The sequence below is a fragment of the Daucus carota genome, chromosome 1 (genome assembly GCF_001625215.2).
Source record: "Daucus carota subsp. sativus chromosome 1, DH1 v3.0, whole genome shotgun sequence".
NCBI classification, from domain to species: domain Eukaryota; kingdom Viridiplantae; phylum Streptophyta; class Magnoliopsida; order Apiales; family Apiaceae; genus Daucus; species Daucus carota.
The window spans coordinates 49595938-49615589 of record NC_030381.2 but is presented as its reverse complement, the minus strand read 5'-3'; the positions used below and the strand labels follow the sequence as shown (position 1 = coordinate 49615589).

Here is a 19652-nt window from a genome sequence, read left to right as displayed (position 1 = left end):
TATTTCTTCTTAATTTTTTACACAAACGATATAAATAAGTGATTCTAACTTATAAATTCAGAATTTGTCAAAAAAAAAAACTTATATACTCACAAACCCAGCTTTAAAGTCCCGGCCAAACACCTTCTAAGTTTCTAACCGTCCGACAATTTCTAATTAATTGGCTATAATTTCTTGGATCGAAGCCCCCTGGTGTTACAACTCTTTCATACAGACATACACGATGGCCGATGCTATTAAAATCAGTTGACTAGAGGTCGCTGTATAGATAGTCGGACACCCGGACAATGTACATAATGAACTCCCACGATATATATTGTCTAATCACTCGACTTTATTCTTTAAGCTATATTTATGCTGAAGATAGTAGGACTGATTAACGTAACTGGAGCAATATTAAATGTTGCTGTGTAAAACCGACAAATGTTGACTTAACTTAATTCTATAAGGCATGCGGCATGCCGGTTGTTAAGTTGAACAATTAACTGTGCTCAATGTCCCTAGATGATTAATTTTAGTTAATTGAATTTTTGATATTATTAGAAAGATCCAACTATATACCTTAACATTAATTAAAAACAATATTGTATATATTAAATAACAATTAAAATAAACAGATAAACATGTAAGTGTATGGATAGCAAAGAGTACACCTTTTTTAATATAATAATTTGTCTACTGGTTGTTTTTAACAAAATTTAGAATTTTAGAAATCTTTCTTATTTATTACTATTCTATTCAAATCAATGAAGTACCATTGATTAAAACTCTCTCTAATTTATTATTCCATCAAGATCAATGAAGTAGACGGAAGTGAGAAAGTATTTTGAGGAGAGGGAGAGATAAGGAGGAATAGGGAGAGAGAGATTCTTCGGTCTCTGTAATTTTTATTCATAGTATCTTAAGTATTTTATTTAAAGAGTTATTTATAATTAAATATGATATTCGGTCGCTTAGTTTAAAAAGTTGGTATCCTCTATCCATCATATAAACTAAATTTATCACATCAGAGATACTTCAAGGTGCATATGACTAATATGCCATTAACGGGGACTGATAATGATTTATATGAAGATAACAAATTGACAATGATTAAAGGATGCTGTATTATTTATATATAAGTTTGTGTTTGATTTCTGCTTGATGCAAATCATGAGCTTCTATCGGTGATTTCTACTTTTTCTAAAGTTTATATGCAATTATGACGATCTAAGAAGAAGTCTAACAATGCCCTCTAAGATGTCTTATAAATATAATAAAATTAGCTTCAACAATATGTCTTATGATTATTATGATATTATATTTGAATTACAATTAGAGGAAAGTGAAAAAATAAGAAAGAAAAATTGTGTAAAAACATAAGAAAATAAATTTTTTATTGATAGAATTGAAGTAAGGCATGCCGGGTGATGTCTTGAAAACAAGGCACTTGGTGGATATGTTAGTGTTTCAATGTACCAGTAGAATATTGTTGGAGTACTTATTTGTATAAAATGCTCAAATTTTAAAGAGGACACTTTTGGACTTGCTCTTGGAGTTGGGGAAAAAAAAAAGCTGTTGGATTTATTAAAGAATACGAGTTAAGGAAATGCAATTGACAAGTAACTTGTAGGAAGCAGGCAATCAACTGAATAAATTCGTTCTGATTTCTCGGCTGGACAATTAAAACGAGCTGCTGCTGACCTCCCCCTAAGATCTCTGTTTTTCATGTAAAAATTGCAGTATTCTCCATGGATTTGGAGCTCATTTTACTTCTTTTCTCAATCACCAGCTCATACAATTGCATCCCTTCTTTTATCTTCCCATGAAATATCATTTGTACAGGTTGCCGTCGGCAAAAGTTCGGCCCTTGTCATTGCTTCACCTGACCATTAAATTAAATATGAGACGTGTTCTGATATTGATATCTATTTCGTCAGGGTTCAGCTTGCCTTTGTTCCTGGTGAACTGATATATTAGATGAAAGTAGCACAAAACCGTCTTATTAAAAAAAGTTCGTTAATTAAACGACATTGGTCCTCGGATATACATATTACGCATAATTGTCAACATAACTAAACTCATGTAAAAAAAATGTCAATTCAGCAAAGATTATAACTTAAAACGGCACAAAAACTAGGCAACTACAAGGTGGCTAGACAATCATTCATCTTTCTTCTCTTTACAAAATCCATTTCCCTGCCTTTTCCTATATCAACCTGCTACTCTCCCCACCACCAGGTGACTGCCATCCCTGCCGCACCAATTCATATGTTCTGAGGAACAAAATAGAAACAGCAACCAGGTCAATGCTTAGAACGGAACTAGCACTAGATGCCATTTTTGGGCTAGATTAACACTAGCACCAGCCTCACGTAACATAGATTGCCCCCAGCTTATGCTATAGGAATCCAATATTTAGTAGCCTAAAACCACATTTTGCACAATTGCAGATCCATATATTTTTTTACCCTTTGCACTTGGACTAAATTTAATGATTCTTTAGAAATTTCAGGCTCCCCTCTTCTTCAGGTCTTTTGCCAATTTCACATCTTTAGTAAGCATCCTGGGTGCAATCGCCATAGACATCAACTCTTGGAAAAGAAGCTTGCATGCATAAGGAATGTGAACCTGCATCAGAGAAAGATAATTAGGCAAAACACTAACACTGTTGAGCTCAATGATTCTATAAATAGTTGATCAAATCACCTGCACAATATCAGTCTTGTTCTTGCAACTCCTGCACTCAAATGAATTCTTCTTCAAGTTTGCAATTGCTACCAATCCACATTTCTCACAGACATGAACCCTGTAAGCATCACTCTGATCGAACAGCCTTTCTTTCAGGAAATGAGCAGCACCATGCGCAATCATGCAATCCCGTTCCATTTCTCCAAATCGAAGACCACCATCTCGTGATCGTCCCTCAGCAGGCTGCCTCGTGAGGATTTGTACAGGGCCTCGTCCACGGGAATGGATCTTATCATCAACCATATGCTTCAATCTTTGGTAGTAAGTAGGGCCCAGGAAAATCATGGCTGTTAGACGCCTCCCAGTGTGGCCATTATACATTGTTTCAAAGCCACGCATTTGATAGCCACACTTGTGAAGAGCTTTACTAATATTATCCACCTACAGTAAAATGCGACAAATTAATTAACCAGCTTGATCCCTTATAACAACTAAAAGATAGAGTTGCCAGCAATTTAGTATGTTAATATAGAGTCGTTAGTAATTTAGTAATTTTTAGTTTCGCTAAACATCTAAGGTTTGCAGTTAAACCAAGTCTAACAGAGTTAAAGTGTTGTCACATGCAGTTATATGGGCATCTAGCAATATAAAAATAAATTAGCTAGATTATCAAAAAGCGATCAACATATAGAGTCCAGCTCACCGTAACATCCGTAAATGGTGTGGCATCTCCTTCCTTCCCCATGTGAGCAGCAACTTTGCCCATGATGCACTCGATAAGCTGGCCAATTGTCATCCGAGACGGAATGGCATGTGGATTCACAATAATATCTGGGGTAATACCTTCTACAGTCCAAGGCATATCTTCTTGTGTGTAAGTCATGCCAACTGTTCCTTTCTGACCATGCCTACTGCTAAATTTATCTCCAATTTGAGGTATCCTCACTGATCTTACCCTTACTTTCACAAATCTTAAACCATCAGCATTCGTTGTAAGTAGTACCTACAAAAGCATTAAGCGGACAAAGATAACATCCTTTAAGAGTGGTCAAAAGCCACAAAGTAGCATCAAATATGCAATAAAATCAAAAAATCTTTACAGGACAAACTTCTTCTTAAATTAAATACACTTTTTTGTATTTTGTATAGACAAGTACTTTAAACGGTAAAAGACATTATATAAATGCCTACCTGATCAACCATCCCTGTTTCACTGTGACGTAAACTTGTGCTATGATCACGACGCGTGTACCTCGATGCAGCTTGCCCCTGAACAGCATCATCCTGAGCAATAGGAGTAGTCTTTCCTATAATAACATCCTCACCAGAACATCTTGTTCCCTGTAATCATAGTATATAAAGTACTATTAGTACTGAAGAAATTCAACATGGAATAACAAATCTACAACCATCATAAAGTCCAACATACTCACCGGAGGAGCAAGACCATCATCATCCAACTTATCATATGAGCCATGTCTCATCCCCTGTCATAAAAAGGGTCAAATAAAGGGAAAGACCTTTTCTAATACAAGGCCAGTTGCTAGAAATAAATCAATAATGCCACGCTTACCATGGTATTAGCTCTATCTGGTCGGCCAAAGTCTTCTTTAACAAGCGTTCCCATCTTCTTCTCCTCATCCCTATTTGAGCATGTTAATATTATGAATGAAAGGACTATATACAGGATTAGACAGTACACAGACCTCATGAGAAGATACGGAAAGTAAGAGTATATGTGACTAAAAGAAGCACAATACTGAATCAGCACCTGTATGACCGGAAGAATAGTGATCGGAAAAATCCACGATCTATTGATGATTGGTTCATAATGACAGAATCTTCTTGATTATACCCAGAGTAGCAGGCAATAGCAACAATGGCATTCTACACATGATTATAAAATGGTGTTACATCAAACTGCAAAGTATAACTCTTTTTCAATAATCCACCCAAGAGTATATGACTTACAATGCCAGCTGGAAGTTGCCTGAAGTGTAAATGCTCCATAGCTCTGGTTGTAACAAGAGGCTTCTGGGGATAGTATAGAACATAGGCCAATGTATCCTGAAAAAAAAGAAGCCGCAAAAGTGAAGTGAATCAGTGATCTGAAGTAAAGACATTACTAATTAAATAAGAACATCATTCTATGAGCTTCATACCATTCGGAACTGAAAATTTGTGACATAAATCCCCATTGCTTGTTTACCCATAGCTGACTGATATGTGTTACGTGGAGACTAACAACAGAAGGCCAGTGTCAGAAAAATGAGAAAATATATACGGAACAAATGACAAATAACTCGAAATTCCACCATCACCACAAGTTTTACCTGGTTATGATCCGGAAAGGGTATAATAGAAGCACAAACACCTAAAATCAATGATGGATGGATTTCACAGTGGGTATAAGTATCAGAATAAGCCTCCTCTGGATTTTCCCTTGCACTTCTAAGATCCTGCAATTCAAATTGGATAGAGCGATTAGATCTTTACAAACATCAAATACAATATAGGCAATTTTCTGAAACTAAGACTATGCAGGGTATACACACATTGATGGTCATGGAAATCATAGTAGTTTCTTCTTCTTCGGTGTCGATGTATTCTATAAATCCTTTGGCAACAAGATCATGCCATCCACCATCTTCTGGGCTTTCCTGGAAAAAAACAAACAAGTTATAATGATGCTACCATGATTATACTAAAAGAAACAGAATGTAATGAAATCAAAGTAATCGTACCTTCTGTTGCAATGCTTCAATGTCCTTTCTTCTAATAAGAAGCCTTTGCTTCTCCACAATGAATAGCGGACGACTGCAACGACCATAATCAGTATAAATGCGAAGTTCTTTTAAACGAATATCTCGAACTACTCCAACCTCGGTGTTGACATCAACCTGTTCATTTGAAAAAAAAAAAGGTCATGAGCAACTATCTTCTGTATGCTTAAAGCTGTTCTAGTAGATGATTGACCAACATCCATCACTATTCAGTGCCCTAACTTACAAAACAAATCATATATAAAAAATATGAAATGCATACCCGTCTCCTCAGTCGCCTTAGAGTTCTCACCAACATGTCAGGATCACGGTGAATACCCACCCAGCACCCGTTGACAAAAATCTTTGTGGCTTGGGTAATCACAGCAGGGGAAATTTCCTAGAGACAGAAAGATTAAGTAAAACTGGAAATGACACAAAAGCTTTTATCAACATAGTTAAAGGTGCTCACCTCAAAATTCTCTGTGCCCCATTCTTCTAAAAATTCTAGAATTGGATATGCTGCTGATCCAACTGTTACGTACACCATCAAAGCCAGATTTTTTACCAGTCCACATGCCTAAATAGAACAATGATAATCAGATAACAGCATTCAGAGTAAACAAATACATATTTGTGACTGCAATCTTTTAAGGTAACACAGCCTTCTTACTTGTCCTTCAGGTGTCTCTGCAGGGCACATCATTCCCCACTGTGAGTTGTGCAATTGCCGAGGTTTTGCAAGCTTCCCTGAAAGAATAAACAGTTCATTATCAGCCTGGATCTATAATGGTAAACAAAAATAAATAAATTATAGAAAATATTTAACCTTCACGTCCAATTGGAGAATTTAATCTTCTCAAATGCGATAAAGTTGATGCATAGGTCAGGCGATTCAACACCTACAAGATATGCACCAAAAGCATTTACATGAAATAGACAACAAATTCCATATCTGCACAAATAATCAAGATACACCATCTTTTTGTGGAATGCGTAACAACATATATGCTTCTAAAAGAACTAGTACTTTGCTTAAACTGATATTACACTGAGTGCTATAAACGAACCACACTAATAAAGAACACCAAAACAGACCTGAGACACACCAGCTCTTGTACCAGCTGCATTTGCCTGTCCCCAGTTCCCAGTAGCGAGTGAGTATTTAAGACCACTAGTAATTGTTTTTGCTTTGATGGCAAACTGCAGGTTCACGTCTTTCCCGTTATCAACGCACTACAAATTCACAAAAAGAGTTAGCTATAAAGGATGAATAGGAGAAACATATATGTAAACTGTATTGAATTTTAAGTATTGGTTCAACCTTTTGCACATAACCTCTAACATCCCTCGTCAACTTTCTGAACAACTGCATTACAACAATTATCACCAATTTAATGCCTTCCCAAAAAGAGAAATATCATAATACCGGGAGTTATCATCTACATAATAACCACAAACACACCATCCGGAAAAGACCACCCAGCAAAGGTCCAGCAAGATCCATCCTCTTATTGCCGTAATGATCCCTATCGTCCTCCGCTCTTCGGCCAAGGGCACAAAGTAGAAGGCGGTGAATAATATACCTGGCAGGACGGCAATAAGTTGTCTTGCAATATAATCAGATGACTGTAGCCATAACAGTACATAGAAAATAAGGGTAACATACCCAAAATAGTATGCTTTCTTTGTTTCACAATATTCTCCAACCCCAACATGAGGAAGCATCTCCTTTTGCAGGATTTCCTTAGCATACCTGTTAGGGGAAATAAGCATTAGATTTGTTTCCAATCAGGTATGCTCATGTAAAAAAACAGACATATACATACTTGATACGCTTTTCCCTAGTTACACCAACAGTAGCTCCTCTTTTCCCAATGTAATCGAGTGCCACCTAAAACAATTGTAGACAGAGAAGATTACACAAGTTTACAAGCATGCCCTTATACACAAAGAGACTTAGATACAAACTTGAGGAATGAAGAGGCGCCTACTCCTGTCCACAGGAGTAATGTTATTACAACTTTGTGTGACATGTCTGTAGTCTATTTTCAAGACGACAAGTCTTTATTGGTCAACAAATAATTCAAGCTAATTTTTTTAATAAAAATTTACTAGATCTAGTTTGGTCGTATTTTTGATAATTTAATTCAATATATTTGAACACTATTGCATTAATTGTAACATAATTTGAAAACACGTCTTAATTTAGTTTCTATTTATTATTCGAATAAATTCGTATGTACTGCTCTTGTTATCATTATTACGTGAACTTATCAATTCTCTGAGATTCCAGTTTCAAGAAAGAAAATAATTATCCAGACCCATACGAGAAGTGATTACTTAAACAAGGTCAAAAAAGTATATATCAATGTTACATATGCAAGTAGTCGAAACACTATTTTACTGCAGCCAATTCTAACTGCTGCTCCTACAAAATCTGACCCCAATCATCAACCTTTTCTTTAAAAATATCCCGTCCCATTGGAAAAGCTCACCCACTCACGTGAAATAGTTAAGAGGAAGAATATCCGCCAGCTGGCGGCTGCTAATCGACGTAAATAGATCTAGTGGGCAACCAGGATCCCTTTCCCCCAACACCCATTGAGATGAGAGAACGAGATTCACTTAATTGAGGGGAGAGCAATATACAAAGTAAGAAAGACGCGTAAGTTTTTATGTTTTAACACATTTTTAGATTTCAGATCCAATTTTGAGCAGAAAATTGGGTAAAAAGTTTAGCATTTGGACTCCACAAGTCTCCAAAGGATTTGTTACAAATTTGACCAGACTGCAAATTTAACAAGAGCTACTCTCATGCCTATACCTATACAGATTAACTTAAATGTTAATAGAATTACCAAGCACATACCTGTTGATTTTGAATAACAAAGGCTTCCTCCAAGGAAGGCCTCAATAATTCCATCATTTGGGTATCAGCAAAGTCATAACATATATGTTCTAATATATCTTTGTCCGCAACAAATCCTAATGCCCGAAAGACAATTATGATAGGAATCTCAGTACGAATGTATGGAAGTGTTGCACGAATATACTGTCCCGAGGAGCCCTGCATTTATGAATTTACAGTAAGTACATCACACAAATGTGAAACAACTAGTGAACCAGAAGGAAAAATTGTATAGTAATGCACATATAGACATGAATGCCCTATACCCCTTTCGCACTAGTCCTCGAAAGCATCCGAACAAACATTGTACTCGGAGGCCTATTCTGGGATTCTGCCATAGAGCGCACTTCTCCGACATAGGCATACTTGTTAGGTTGCCTTTTTTTAAATACATAGACATGATTGGTGCTCATCTTCTCCTGAGCAATCAAAACTTTCTCACTGCCATTGATGATGAAATAGCCACCCTGATCATAGGGGCACTCACCCAATTCAGTTAAATCCTTCTCGTTGTTCTGATACAGAGTACAGTAGCTAGACCTAAGCATTATAGGCACCTGAAAATCAGAAAAAGATCTTATGAAGTTCACAGTCAGGCTTCAAACTGCCATTTCAAATAGACATTTTAATAAATGCACCTTCCCAATAAAAACTTTGTTAAAGTCCTGTGTTTCAGTAACTTCTTCACCGTCATGTCCCTTTTTAATGACTCTCTTGGAGACATCGGCATATAAGGGAGCCGAGTATGTGAGATTCCTTAGTCTTGCAGCTTTCGGAAATAAAGTTGCTGTTTCTCCGTCAGATTCTGTCATCATCGGCTTACTGAGAAATATCTGACCAAAACTAATCTTATATATAGTCTGCATGAGAAGGACGAAAATTTTGTCAATATAATTCTGCTCTCAAGTCCTTACAGTCAAGAAAGTGAAAATTGACCTTAACATATTTGGATAACTTTGTAAAGAATCATATTGCACTAGGGACAGAAGTCACATGAACTGCCAAACAGAAAACGACACCAATTTTTGTTTCTATCAATAAAGGCCTACAAGTTTTACGCTCACACGCAATTAAGTCTACAGTTTTACCAAGCACATCAATATTCACTATTCATTAGGTAGATTTATAATTTTTAAAAGCATTAAACTCCTTAATCATGAAAGTGAAGGACCTGAACATATTTAAGAAATAAAGTACAAATCCGTTACGCGGCGCATAATACAAATCCGTTACGCGGCGCATAATACAATAGAGACAAAAGTCGTAAAACTGCTAAACAAAACATGACACAAGTCTTAGTTTCTTTCGATACAAGCCTACAAGTTTAAGTTTATAGCATCAGATAATATAAAATAAATGAAATACAGATGACCTGCCAAAAGAAGAACAAAATCCAATAAACTGTAATTCAGTGAACAAGAGTAACCAGAATAAACAATCCAAATCACAGGGAATGCCAGCTCATAGGTTTTCAATCTAGGACCATATAGCATGTCATATCTTATAATTATTCATTCATGGCATAGTAACATACAAGAATACTGAACACCCAGAAAATAGGGTTGATTTCTGTAAATCAAGAAAAAGGAAAAAAAGATACCGAACTTCATATAATTACATTACTGGATGTGTTAAGTTTTCTTCTCAATTTTTTACTTATGAACGACAAAAATTGCTGTAATGTAGCTATTATGAAATGGGTCTAAGCTCTCCGCGCCTCATAATATTTTAAGTTCAAAATTTAACTTTTAGTATACTCCAATAATCTTACATCTCACGCCAACTGAAACCACCTACGTCCATAACCACATTATATCGACTATCCCACTTGTCTCATTATACTTCGCCATTCACACAAACCCTAGAATCACACACACACGCACAAATATACAACCAGGCAAAAAAATAACGCAATTAATCAACAAAACCGATACACAAATTCAGGCACAATGAACATTAATACATTCGGAAGCGAATAATCAAAATGACCTCAGCGAAATCGTTCTGATGACCAGGATTATGCTGCGACTCGGGGCGAATCTCGATATCAGCCGACTCATCAACGATTTCCTGCATCGTGTTCTGAATAAACTCATCGAACGAGTCGAGTTGCTGTCGAACCAGGCCTTTCTCATCGAAATACGCGCTGATTACAGTCCACGCATCCTCCTGCGTTATGTCCTCGCCTTCGTCTTCGTTGTAAGCTGGATCATACTCTTCTTCCATGTCCATTTTTACTGAGTTGCGTTTGAATTGAGCTCACTCGACTGAGTAGGTTTGAAGTTTGTTATAGAGAGAGGGAGAGGAGAGAAACGAGAGAGGAGGAGGATTGGGGGAAATGAAAAATGAACCCCAGGGGGGCTAGGTGTGGTATTTATAGGCAAACGCGTGAAGGTAATGAGGCTTTTAGTATGGGCCTGTACTTGGAATCTTGGACTAGATTAGAGGTCCAGCTCCACTAACGGTTCAGCCTGCTGTCTAGTGTTTTAGTTGCCAGATTTTTTTTACTAATATTTTCTTTTTTAAAATCTTTTTTCGGATTTCTTTTCAGAAAATATTTTTAACCTACGAGAAATTTAACTAATATAAATATATATGTAAAATGGACGGAGAGACTACTATTTTTCCCCTGTTTGGTAAGGAGATAAGATTTAATTTTAAAAAATATAAGTGTTTGTATTTCTTCAAGTGACTTTATATAAGTGTTTAAACAAAAGATCAAGAGTATTAAAAGATTAAAGGTCATCCACTTAAATAGTTAAATTACACTCCCCCACAATATGATAGTAATAAAATCTTATTGATAAAAATTGGTGGAAAAAATCTGAAGATGAAAAAAAAAATACATGTATGTTATATTTAAAAAGTATCATATCTTCTTAAATTTAATATCACATATTCTTTACGCATCCAATTTTGGGCATTAAGTTCTCAAAAGATTATGCAGTGAGTATATTTTTGGTGAATAGTTTTGTTTGATTCTACACCAACGAATTTGATGGACACCGATTTCTTCTTTTGTTGAAGTTCATGAATGAAGAATAATTTGAAAATGAACATCAATTTTTTCTTTAATTGAAGTTCATGAATGAAGAATAACCTGAGATCAACGTATTTCATCCGGTTTCATATGGTCTCATGTAACTTTCTTTACTTTGAGTGGCAGAAGTAAAGTGGGCCAAAAGCACAGTTCATATCGTGCCGGGCCGGTTCACCTATGGGCCGTGCTCGTTCCTTCCAACACGAAACTGGCACCCTGCTTAGTATGGGTGAACATGGGCCGGATTGAACGGGTTTTTAGAAAAAAACGACCCAATCTAATTAGTTTTGGTTAATAAAAACTTAACCTATTAGTTAAAAAAAAATTATGCAACCTAACTTTATCCAACCTAATTAATTCGGGTTGGGTCGGATTGATTTGGGTTAAACTAGCGAAAACAATGATAAATAAAAATTTAGTCATTCATCGCGATTAAAAAAAAAAAACTCATCCGCACATCGATAGCTAGTAACAATCAACATACATATTTATAGTTAAAACTCTAACCCAACCCAACTTTATCGGGTTTTTTTAAAAATTAACCCATTTATTTTTCGATTTTGAACGGGTCGGGTTAATTAACCTAAAAAAAGTTAGTTTGGGTTGGGTTAACATGTTGAACGGGACAAGGGAGAAGTAAAATCATAACCACTATGTTGGGTTCGACGATTTTGCACAAAGTTTGACAGTTCGTAAAATACTTGAAATTTGATTTCAAGTAGAACATATAATATTTACTTATATTCGTTTTAGATTCCTACCTCAACATCCCAAATCAACTTGTATCGGAATAAAATAATTTTTGATTCATAGATAAACACTAAAAATGATCTCAAATTTAATAAAGAGATAAAAATGATCTCAAATAAAGAGATGTTTAAAACAAGTCCAAGAAAGTTATAACAAAAATCCCACAAATTTATTAAAAAAAAATAGTATCCTGATAATTATAGACATTATTTTAATTTATAAATTCCAACTGTTCTTATAATTGTGTCATATTATTATTAAAATAATAATATATTTAAATTATTATTTGGTGGGAGAAAATGAGAAGAAAGATGTTCTGAATGCAGAAAAACTAACTTTTTATATGATAAAATTATTTTTTTAAATATTTTTTTTAGTCTTAGAAACAAGACACGAAGTTAAAACGCCACTGAAACACTGTTAGGGGTCGTTTGTTTCGAACAATTCTGGAATGAGGAATCGGTTTAGATCATTCCAACCCCATACTCTGTGTTTGGTTGGGAAAAAAATAATTTCAAACCCATTCCTCAAACCCCCAAGGTATAGGTTTCTCATACCCAAGGGGGGAGGTGGGTATGAGGGAGGGGTATGAGGAATAAACTTTGTTGACACTATTTTCATTCCAATTTTAACAATTTAATGTAAAAATTTATACAAATATAATTCATTGAACTAAAAATATATTAAATTAATAATTAACTTAATATTTTAAAATTATTAAAATTAATAATGTAAAAATATTTTAAATCAAACATATACAATCCAGCGCTCAACCAAACACATGATATCAGAAATGATACCTCAACCCCATACCAACTTAACCCGATTCCTTAGAATGTTCATTTGTTCTAAGTATCTTAAATTTTTGTTCAGTATATTATTTCCTTATTTACACCAGCGACTTTGAACGACACAATCTCCCTGCTATACTGTAGCCAACCTTTTACTCGAACCAACACCAACCAGAATTTAAAGTTTGAAATTTAATAATATTATTGAATATGTTTTTTCTTGACAACATGATGACCTATGTAATGTCAATACTAATATTTATCATAGTCTAAAATTAAACCGTATTTTATATATTATATATACACCAAAAATTTGAGGAAGAGATAACTATATAAATTGGTGAAAAAATGAGGTATGACTGAAAGAAACTCACTCCCCTAACCCCGGGATCATTAAAGCAGGGAAGGAAAGAATGATATTTTTGAGCTAGACAAAATTTTGATCTCAACTGATGTTCCTACTACCAGCAGCAACTTTGCGATGACGTTTTGAACCAGATCTTCTGTCTGTACGATGCTTTGCTGGGACTTTGTTTTTTGGTACCACATTTCCTCTAGAACTTCCGGATGACATTTTGTCTGGTGTTCGAGGCAAAGGGGGAGGAGGGCGAGAAGTAACACGAGGTGGGGGAGGAGACAAGTGTTCAAGCACATCACGATGGTACGCCTGCACATAATCCGGTAGTCAAGATATATTTACTTGCATCTTCTATTATGTGTGCACGTGTGTGTTAGAAATGACATTGAAGTCAAAATGTTTGGCCAACTTAGCTGTAAGACAGTTCAATTTCAGATAAAAGCAGGGAGAACTACGAGTGGTTCAAAAAAAAAAGAGGAAAAACGCCATAAAATACTATCATCACTAAAAGTGACATAATGACCTCAATATCCATCATTTGTAGGCTTCAATTCATATAACTAAAAATTCTAATAAGAATCAGCCTTAAAAATTTTCTTTGAACACTTTGTGTTTTATGGGACCTCACAATGGTAAAATGCAGTGCGCCTCAGTTTGTAAATGTGAGGCTATGCCTGTGTGTGCATGATATCTAGTAGATATTTCAACTTAACTATAATGAAACGTTTCCAAACTACCCTATTTGTAAGCACTTCTATAGACCCAAAAATTGAAAATCAGTATCCATGGGTTAAGCTGGATGTAACTAGTAGAATATTTACCTGAACTACAAAGTTGCGTCTCTCACAATCCATGAACATATTAACAGTCCAATTTGTCTTCGACGTAATTTTGTTCCTTACAGTGGCAAAACTTATCTGGTCTCTAGATGTAAATCGATCAACTTCATTGAACCAAAGACAAGTAAATAGGTTGGTAATAGGAATATGCTCCCTTATAATTACGCATCCTTCCGGAACATCTGCACACCGAAATTGGAAGATTAATTTTCATTATCAGGTAATGCAACAATACACAATAGAGATCATGCTTTTACCACTTGTTATGGGAAGCTTTGCCTCTGAATATGGGGTTAAACCTTCCCTACGATAAAATTCCGTTTGGAAGTCAATGGAGGCATTATCATACTTAGCAGCAGCCTTGTTAGCCTCAGCCTCAATAAACACATCAAAGCGCTTATAATGCCTAGATATTGCAAAAGTTGAATTTTTTCTCCACAGAAACCTAGAATTAACAAAGAACACTTATGCTCAGCCAATGGTAAAACTTAAACTTCATGAAAAGTATGGAATCCGCCTTAATGTTGAAGATCACAACATATAAAACAAAAACAAGTCAATGAACCCAATTTTAGTTAGATATACACAGAGAGTTCTAAAAGGTGAGAGAATCATAACCTTATTTTATATTATTTTTTTAAACTAGGCATCGTACTCAAATTCTAGTAGGCCACCTACCAATGTGCAAATACATGATTTACTTACTGTCGGGTCTGCAAATGTTCACACCTAGAGTTTGCACTGCAGGGCTGAGTGCCTTAATAAGGTTCCTATAATATAACTGTAGAATATATATTTACATGCAAAAACCTCAATAGCCCATTAGGTATAAACCACTAATATTTACATGAATTTTAGTAAGATCAAGAAAACACACTGAAAAGAGGATGCTTTTAATTTTTATCAACAGAACAAAGTAGGCTTAGATTAATGTAAACAGTAATAAGTTACTTTTATTGTATACTCCCACCATGTCTGTATATATGTACTTCCTATTACCAAAAACAAAATATTTTCAATCTATCCAAAGAGGATCTATTATTATAAGGAAATTTCAATTATGTTGTACATGTCAGTTCAGAGAAAAAGAATTTCTAACATAGTAGGCCTTTAGATAAAAAGTTTATGAACAAACCAAGTAGATATATAATATAATAATATGTCCAACTGATATAGAATACAAGGTATTAATTTATACAGTAGTAATGATATTTCGTGAATCATTTAAAATTGCTAAGAAAAGTTTTAACTATGGAAAGTGCCCCATTGATGCGTCACACTTTACTAGTCAAGAGGTTATACGTAACAGGTGAAACATGATTCTGCAGGGAAAGCATGTATAAAAACGGCAAAAACAAAATTATAAATAAAGGAAAAACATGACTTCTAGTCCTGAGGCCAAGTTAATACCCGTCTTCTCTTGATAACAAGAGGTTGAGGTTCCGATTTTTGGTGGAGGAATGCGTATGTGAAAATGAGGGCAAGGGTGCCTTTCCTACCCAGTTATGCTTAAAGTGTGCAAGCACACCTACTGGACATTCTGATGTTATTATTGAAAGCAATAATACAGAATAGATTGGTTGAAAAACCTTCTTGTCCAAGGGATTAAACAGAAATTACAAGACTAATACTTTTAATCTTCAACCATTGAGCCAAAATTTTGAAAAAGAAACAACACATAATTATTTTTACCTTTCCAGAATTTGATAGGGATCCACAACAAGTTCAAGTTTTCCATCAAGCCATAATGAGTAGCGGGCATAGGGGAAAAGCCTGTGCAGCAGAAGCTTAGGAATCTGCCCAAAATATAATCAGCCTTTATTTAGTATGATATGCAGACACACAATTGCGGAGCAGAATCTAGTACATAAAATTCCATGCCGACTACATGGCAGCTGACCTTGGTCTTATAATATTATTCCCTTCACTATGCATAGTATCTTAAGTTGGATTCCCGATGACAAAGAAGACAATTTAGTACAATATCCAGCATACACCATATAATGTAGATATAATCTAGTAAAAATGTCAACCACAAAACAAATGAAAATGAAAGAGCTAGATGTATAATATGATCCCTTTCAAAGATAGAGACCGGAGATGCTGCTGCTTCATTAGGCTAGCCTAAAAGGCTAAAACTGACCGAATATCTAATCTACAGCATGTTTCTATTACTTGTCATAATATATCGTTAGTGTGAGGCTATACATGTTATACTTTGTGTGAGAATAACAATAGCCAACTTTTCACTTCACTTTGTATATTCTACCTGACGAGGAAATCTGGGGGGGGCGGCGGCTACAATTGTTCAATTCAGGTCTAAAGATACTTGCTCATAGGATTACATGATGAGATATTGGGGGGGGGGGGGGGGGGGGGGGGGGTACAATTGGTCAGATCAGGTCTACAGATGAATCACATAAAGGATTATATAATGAGATACAAATTTGATAAATGTATATATTAACGAGATTCCGACAATCAGTTAACATCCTTCATGTGAAAGCAAGGTTGTCTGATAGAGGTTCCTCATTCAGAAGCAAATAAGACATTATGTGTATAACAATACCCATCTTCATATGAATATAGTCAAATTATTGATATATATATATATATATATTAAACTACTTGAAATTACCTTTCCATTTCTTCTAGGGTCATTGTAAGGAAGGTTGCGGATAATAACTATCCTCCACAATCCCAGCTTATTTTCACTGTCCAACACAGTAGTTTTCCTTAAAAATTTATCTGTTTCTTCATCTAAGAACATAAAGAAACAAACATTTTCCTTCGCAGTTTCACTAATATTCCTCGGCTGTTGAATCAAGTCATATGCCCCTGATAGAATAATGGAAGTTATAAAGCCTAGCAATGCAATCATCAAACAAGAATGAAACTATAATATATTTGCCATACCAAATATAGCTGATGCAACCACCACTCCTTTACACTTCTCCATCTCATGGAGGTCAGAATCATCAATATCGAATCCTGTCTGATGTCCAGGTTGAGTTCCTCTAACAAATCTATTGATGTAAAGACAAGTCAAATGAAGGTCAGTAGCATTAATCAGCAAAAGAAAAGAAATTGGCTATATTTATCAGTAAACAGGGTGAATAAATGCCATATGTATGTCTATTATAACATCAACTTTAAAGTAGATAAGTTTGCTCTGAAAAGGTCATACCCGCAATGTACACTCATTGATTCTCTTACATTATAAGAATCATTTCTCTGCTCCAGTGACGGATATCCACCAAATTCTGAACCTCCAAACTCACTTCTTCTTAGTGAGTCTTCATGTATATAAGATATATTTTGAATTACAGGAGAAAATGATGGGGCCGTCGGCATCCGGGCAATAGCATCTTCAACGGGAAGATAACATACTGGACATGCTGTAAAAACATATTTTAAATGAAATTATAATAAACGTACAAAGCCACAAACCATGATTTGCATATCTAGAGCAAGTCAGACCACAGAAACTACAAAGGCAGATACTGTTATTAATATAAATATAATATAATATCTAGATTTAAGCAAGCTAAACTTACGCCGTGGTCCAGTCCGTTTCTTATCTGCTGGTGGTGGAGGTAATGTAAAACTTTCACACGGATTTCCAGGAGGCAGGGTGTACCCAGTAAAATACTTGGGAGGTGGAGGAACCTGTGCTACATTACTTTGTGGGTCTATAGAAGAATTAAAAATCCTAAACTTAATTTGATCTGCATTCGGTGAAAAATACCCAGAATGGATAAAATCTGAAGTATCATTCAGTGACATACTCGGTATATGAACACCTTCCTGGGTATCTCCACCTGGAAACAAAACCACAAAGCAGAATTCACAAACATGTTCAATCCAAATAAGAAACTAGGATATCATATTCATAATAGTCATGTAAAGCTTCTTATAGATGCAGATTGACGATGAGGAACATGCAATTAGTAATGCTTGGCAAGACTACCCACTAGGAAATATATATTAACACCCAAAACCAAATGTTGCTAACAGAAGATAACTAAAAAGCATACGACATGATAAGAATGGGCACTAGATACAATGATACTAATTCTGCAGTGACTACTATGTAGAGAAACACCATGACCTAAGCATCATAAAGTGCTCTCGTGCAGCAGACTTTTGAACTAAATAGTCCTCTTCAATAAAAAGAGTTGAATGAACTAAAATAGGAACAAAGTAACTAATATGCATGATTTCTCTAAGAAAATACACTTAAAAATTTAAATGGGAAAAAAAACCTTTGTCCTTCTCTTGACATTCAATAAACTAGCTGCTTCTAAAGATTTATATGTAACATATTTATTTATACTCTACTGCACAAAGCTTGATCATAATTACATTAGTAACTTCAGGTTCCATACAGAGCATGAGTAATGATACAAACAAGTGCAAGGACCGAAAATCGTACCTTTTCCCACATACAACACCCATCCAAACACTAACGCAGAAACAGCAAACAAGAGCAGCATTCCCACTTTCTTTCGAGGGGCAAATTTAAAGAACCACGTCACCATTCTTTCTTTCTCTTTATATATCTTAGGAGCCTTCCGGACAACAACTGGCGGAACTGTAGGAATCGTTCGAAACCCGTTCTGAAAGTGCTGTTGCAATGATCCATAACTTCCTGTACGGAGACCTAGTGACCCTGAAGTCATAGCTCTCCCTCCAATCCCTCAAACCCTTCTCTCATCTCCCCAATCCTATCATCCAAACCAAAATTATATCTCTGATCAATGCTAAAATCCACCACAAACAAACACCCAAGTCTCAAATTCCACTCACTAAACTCCACAAATCACTTCCCCAATGCAGACCCAAGTGCTGAAATCTCACTCCCTCCAAAACCAACTACACAATCACTGCAAAAAACCAAAATTCACAATCAAAACAACAAAATCACCAAAACAACCAACCCAAAATCCAAAATAATGCAAACCCCAAAAAAAACCCACAAAAACTAAAAAAAAATAAAAAAAATCAACTTCACAGCAACAAAACACAAATAAACACACAGCCCACTCGATAAATCAAAGCTGAGTATCAGAATTTACCTGCAGAACAGCAAACGAAACAGCCGGAGATCAAATTGAAGTAGAAAACAAAAAGCCCATAAAACAAATCTGAGATGACGCACGTTTCTACAGAGGAGTCGTTTTATTTGGGTAATTTGTAGTAACGTGAAACTCCCCTTGTTCTTAATACCGTTTATAGTTTACTGCCCAAATAAAATAATCGATGTACAATATGTGTTTGTGTGTAATGGCACAGATTATTATAAACACGCGTTAGTTACCGTATTTGTACAAGTAAATAAAGTAACGGTTTTTCTAGTGTATGCCCATGGGCATACTAAGCACTAGGGGTGAACACGGGTTGGGTCGGTCGGGTTGGAGGTAAAAAATGACCCAACCCAATTTAATCGGTTTATAAAAAATTTAACCCAATCATCTAAAAATATATGGCTAACCCAACCCTACAATTTATAGTTCGGGTTGGTTTGGGTT

General features: G+C 35.5%; 2 protein-coding genes across 2 annotated transcripts; both read right to left on the bottom strand.

Annotated features, from left to right (window-relative positions):
* Positions 1–1966: 1966 nt before the first annotated feature.
* LOC108204225 (DNA-directed RNA polymerase II subunit RPB2) lies at positions 1967–10684 on the bottom strand. The gene is made up of 25 exons (XM_017373554.2): positions 10333–10684; positions 8982–9203; positions 8610–8900; positions 8305–8502; positions 7262–7326; positions 7102–7188; positions 6898–7018; positions 6757–6801; positions 6531–6668; positions 6262–6334; positions 6106–6182; positions 5905–6012; positions 5716–5832; positions 5415–5570; positions 5226–5330; positions 5004–5129; positions 4833–4910; positions 4642–4737; positions 4442–4557; positions 4244–4313; positions 4104–4157; positions 3862–4011; positions 3374–3673; positions 2689–3111; positions 1967–2610 (listed from the first exon to the last, which is right to left on the bottom strand). Exons 1-25 carry the CDS (start codon positions 10573–10575, stop codon positions 2491–2493), a joined length of 3579 nt encoding a protein of 1192 aa, XP_017229043.1. The 5' UTR covers positions 10576–10684; the 3' UTR covers positions 1967–2490.
* Positions 10685–13098: 2414 nt separating this feature from the next.
* On the bottom strand, positions 13099–19392 carry LOC108205338 (probable hexosyltransferase MUCI70). Its single transcript, XM_017375263.2, has 10 exons — positions 19200–19392; positions 18557–19007; positions 17679–17942; positions 17309–17519; positions 17038–17147; positions 16760–16959; positions 15814–15917; positions 14379–14566; positions 14104–14303; positions 13099–13591 (listed from the first exon to the last, which is right to left on the bottom strand). Exons 2-10 carry the CDS (start codon positions 18801–18803, stop codon positions 13370–13372), a joined length of 1746 nt encoding a protein of 581 aa, XP_017230752.1. The 5' UTR covers positions 18804–19007; positions 19200–19392; the 3' UTR covers positions 13099–13369.
* Positions 19393–19652: the final 260 nt, after the last annotated feature.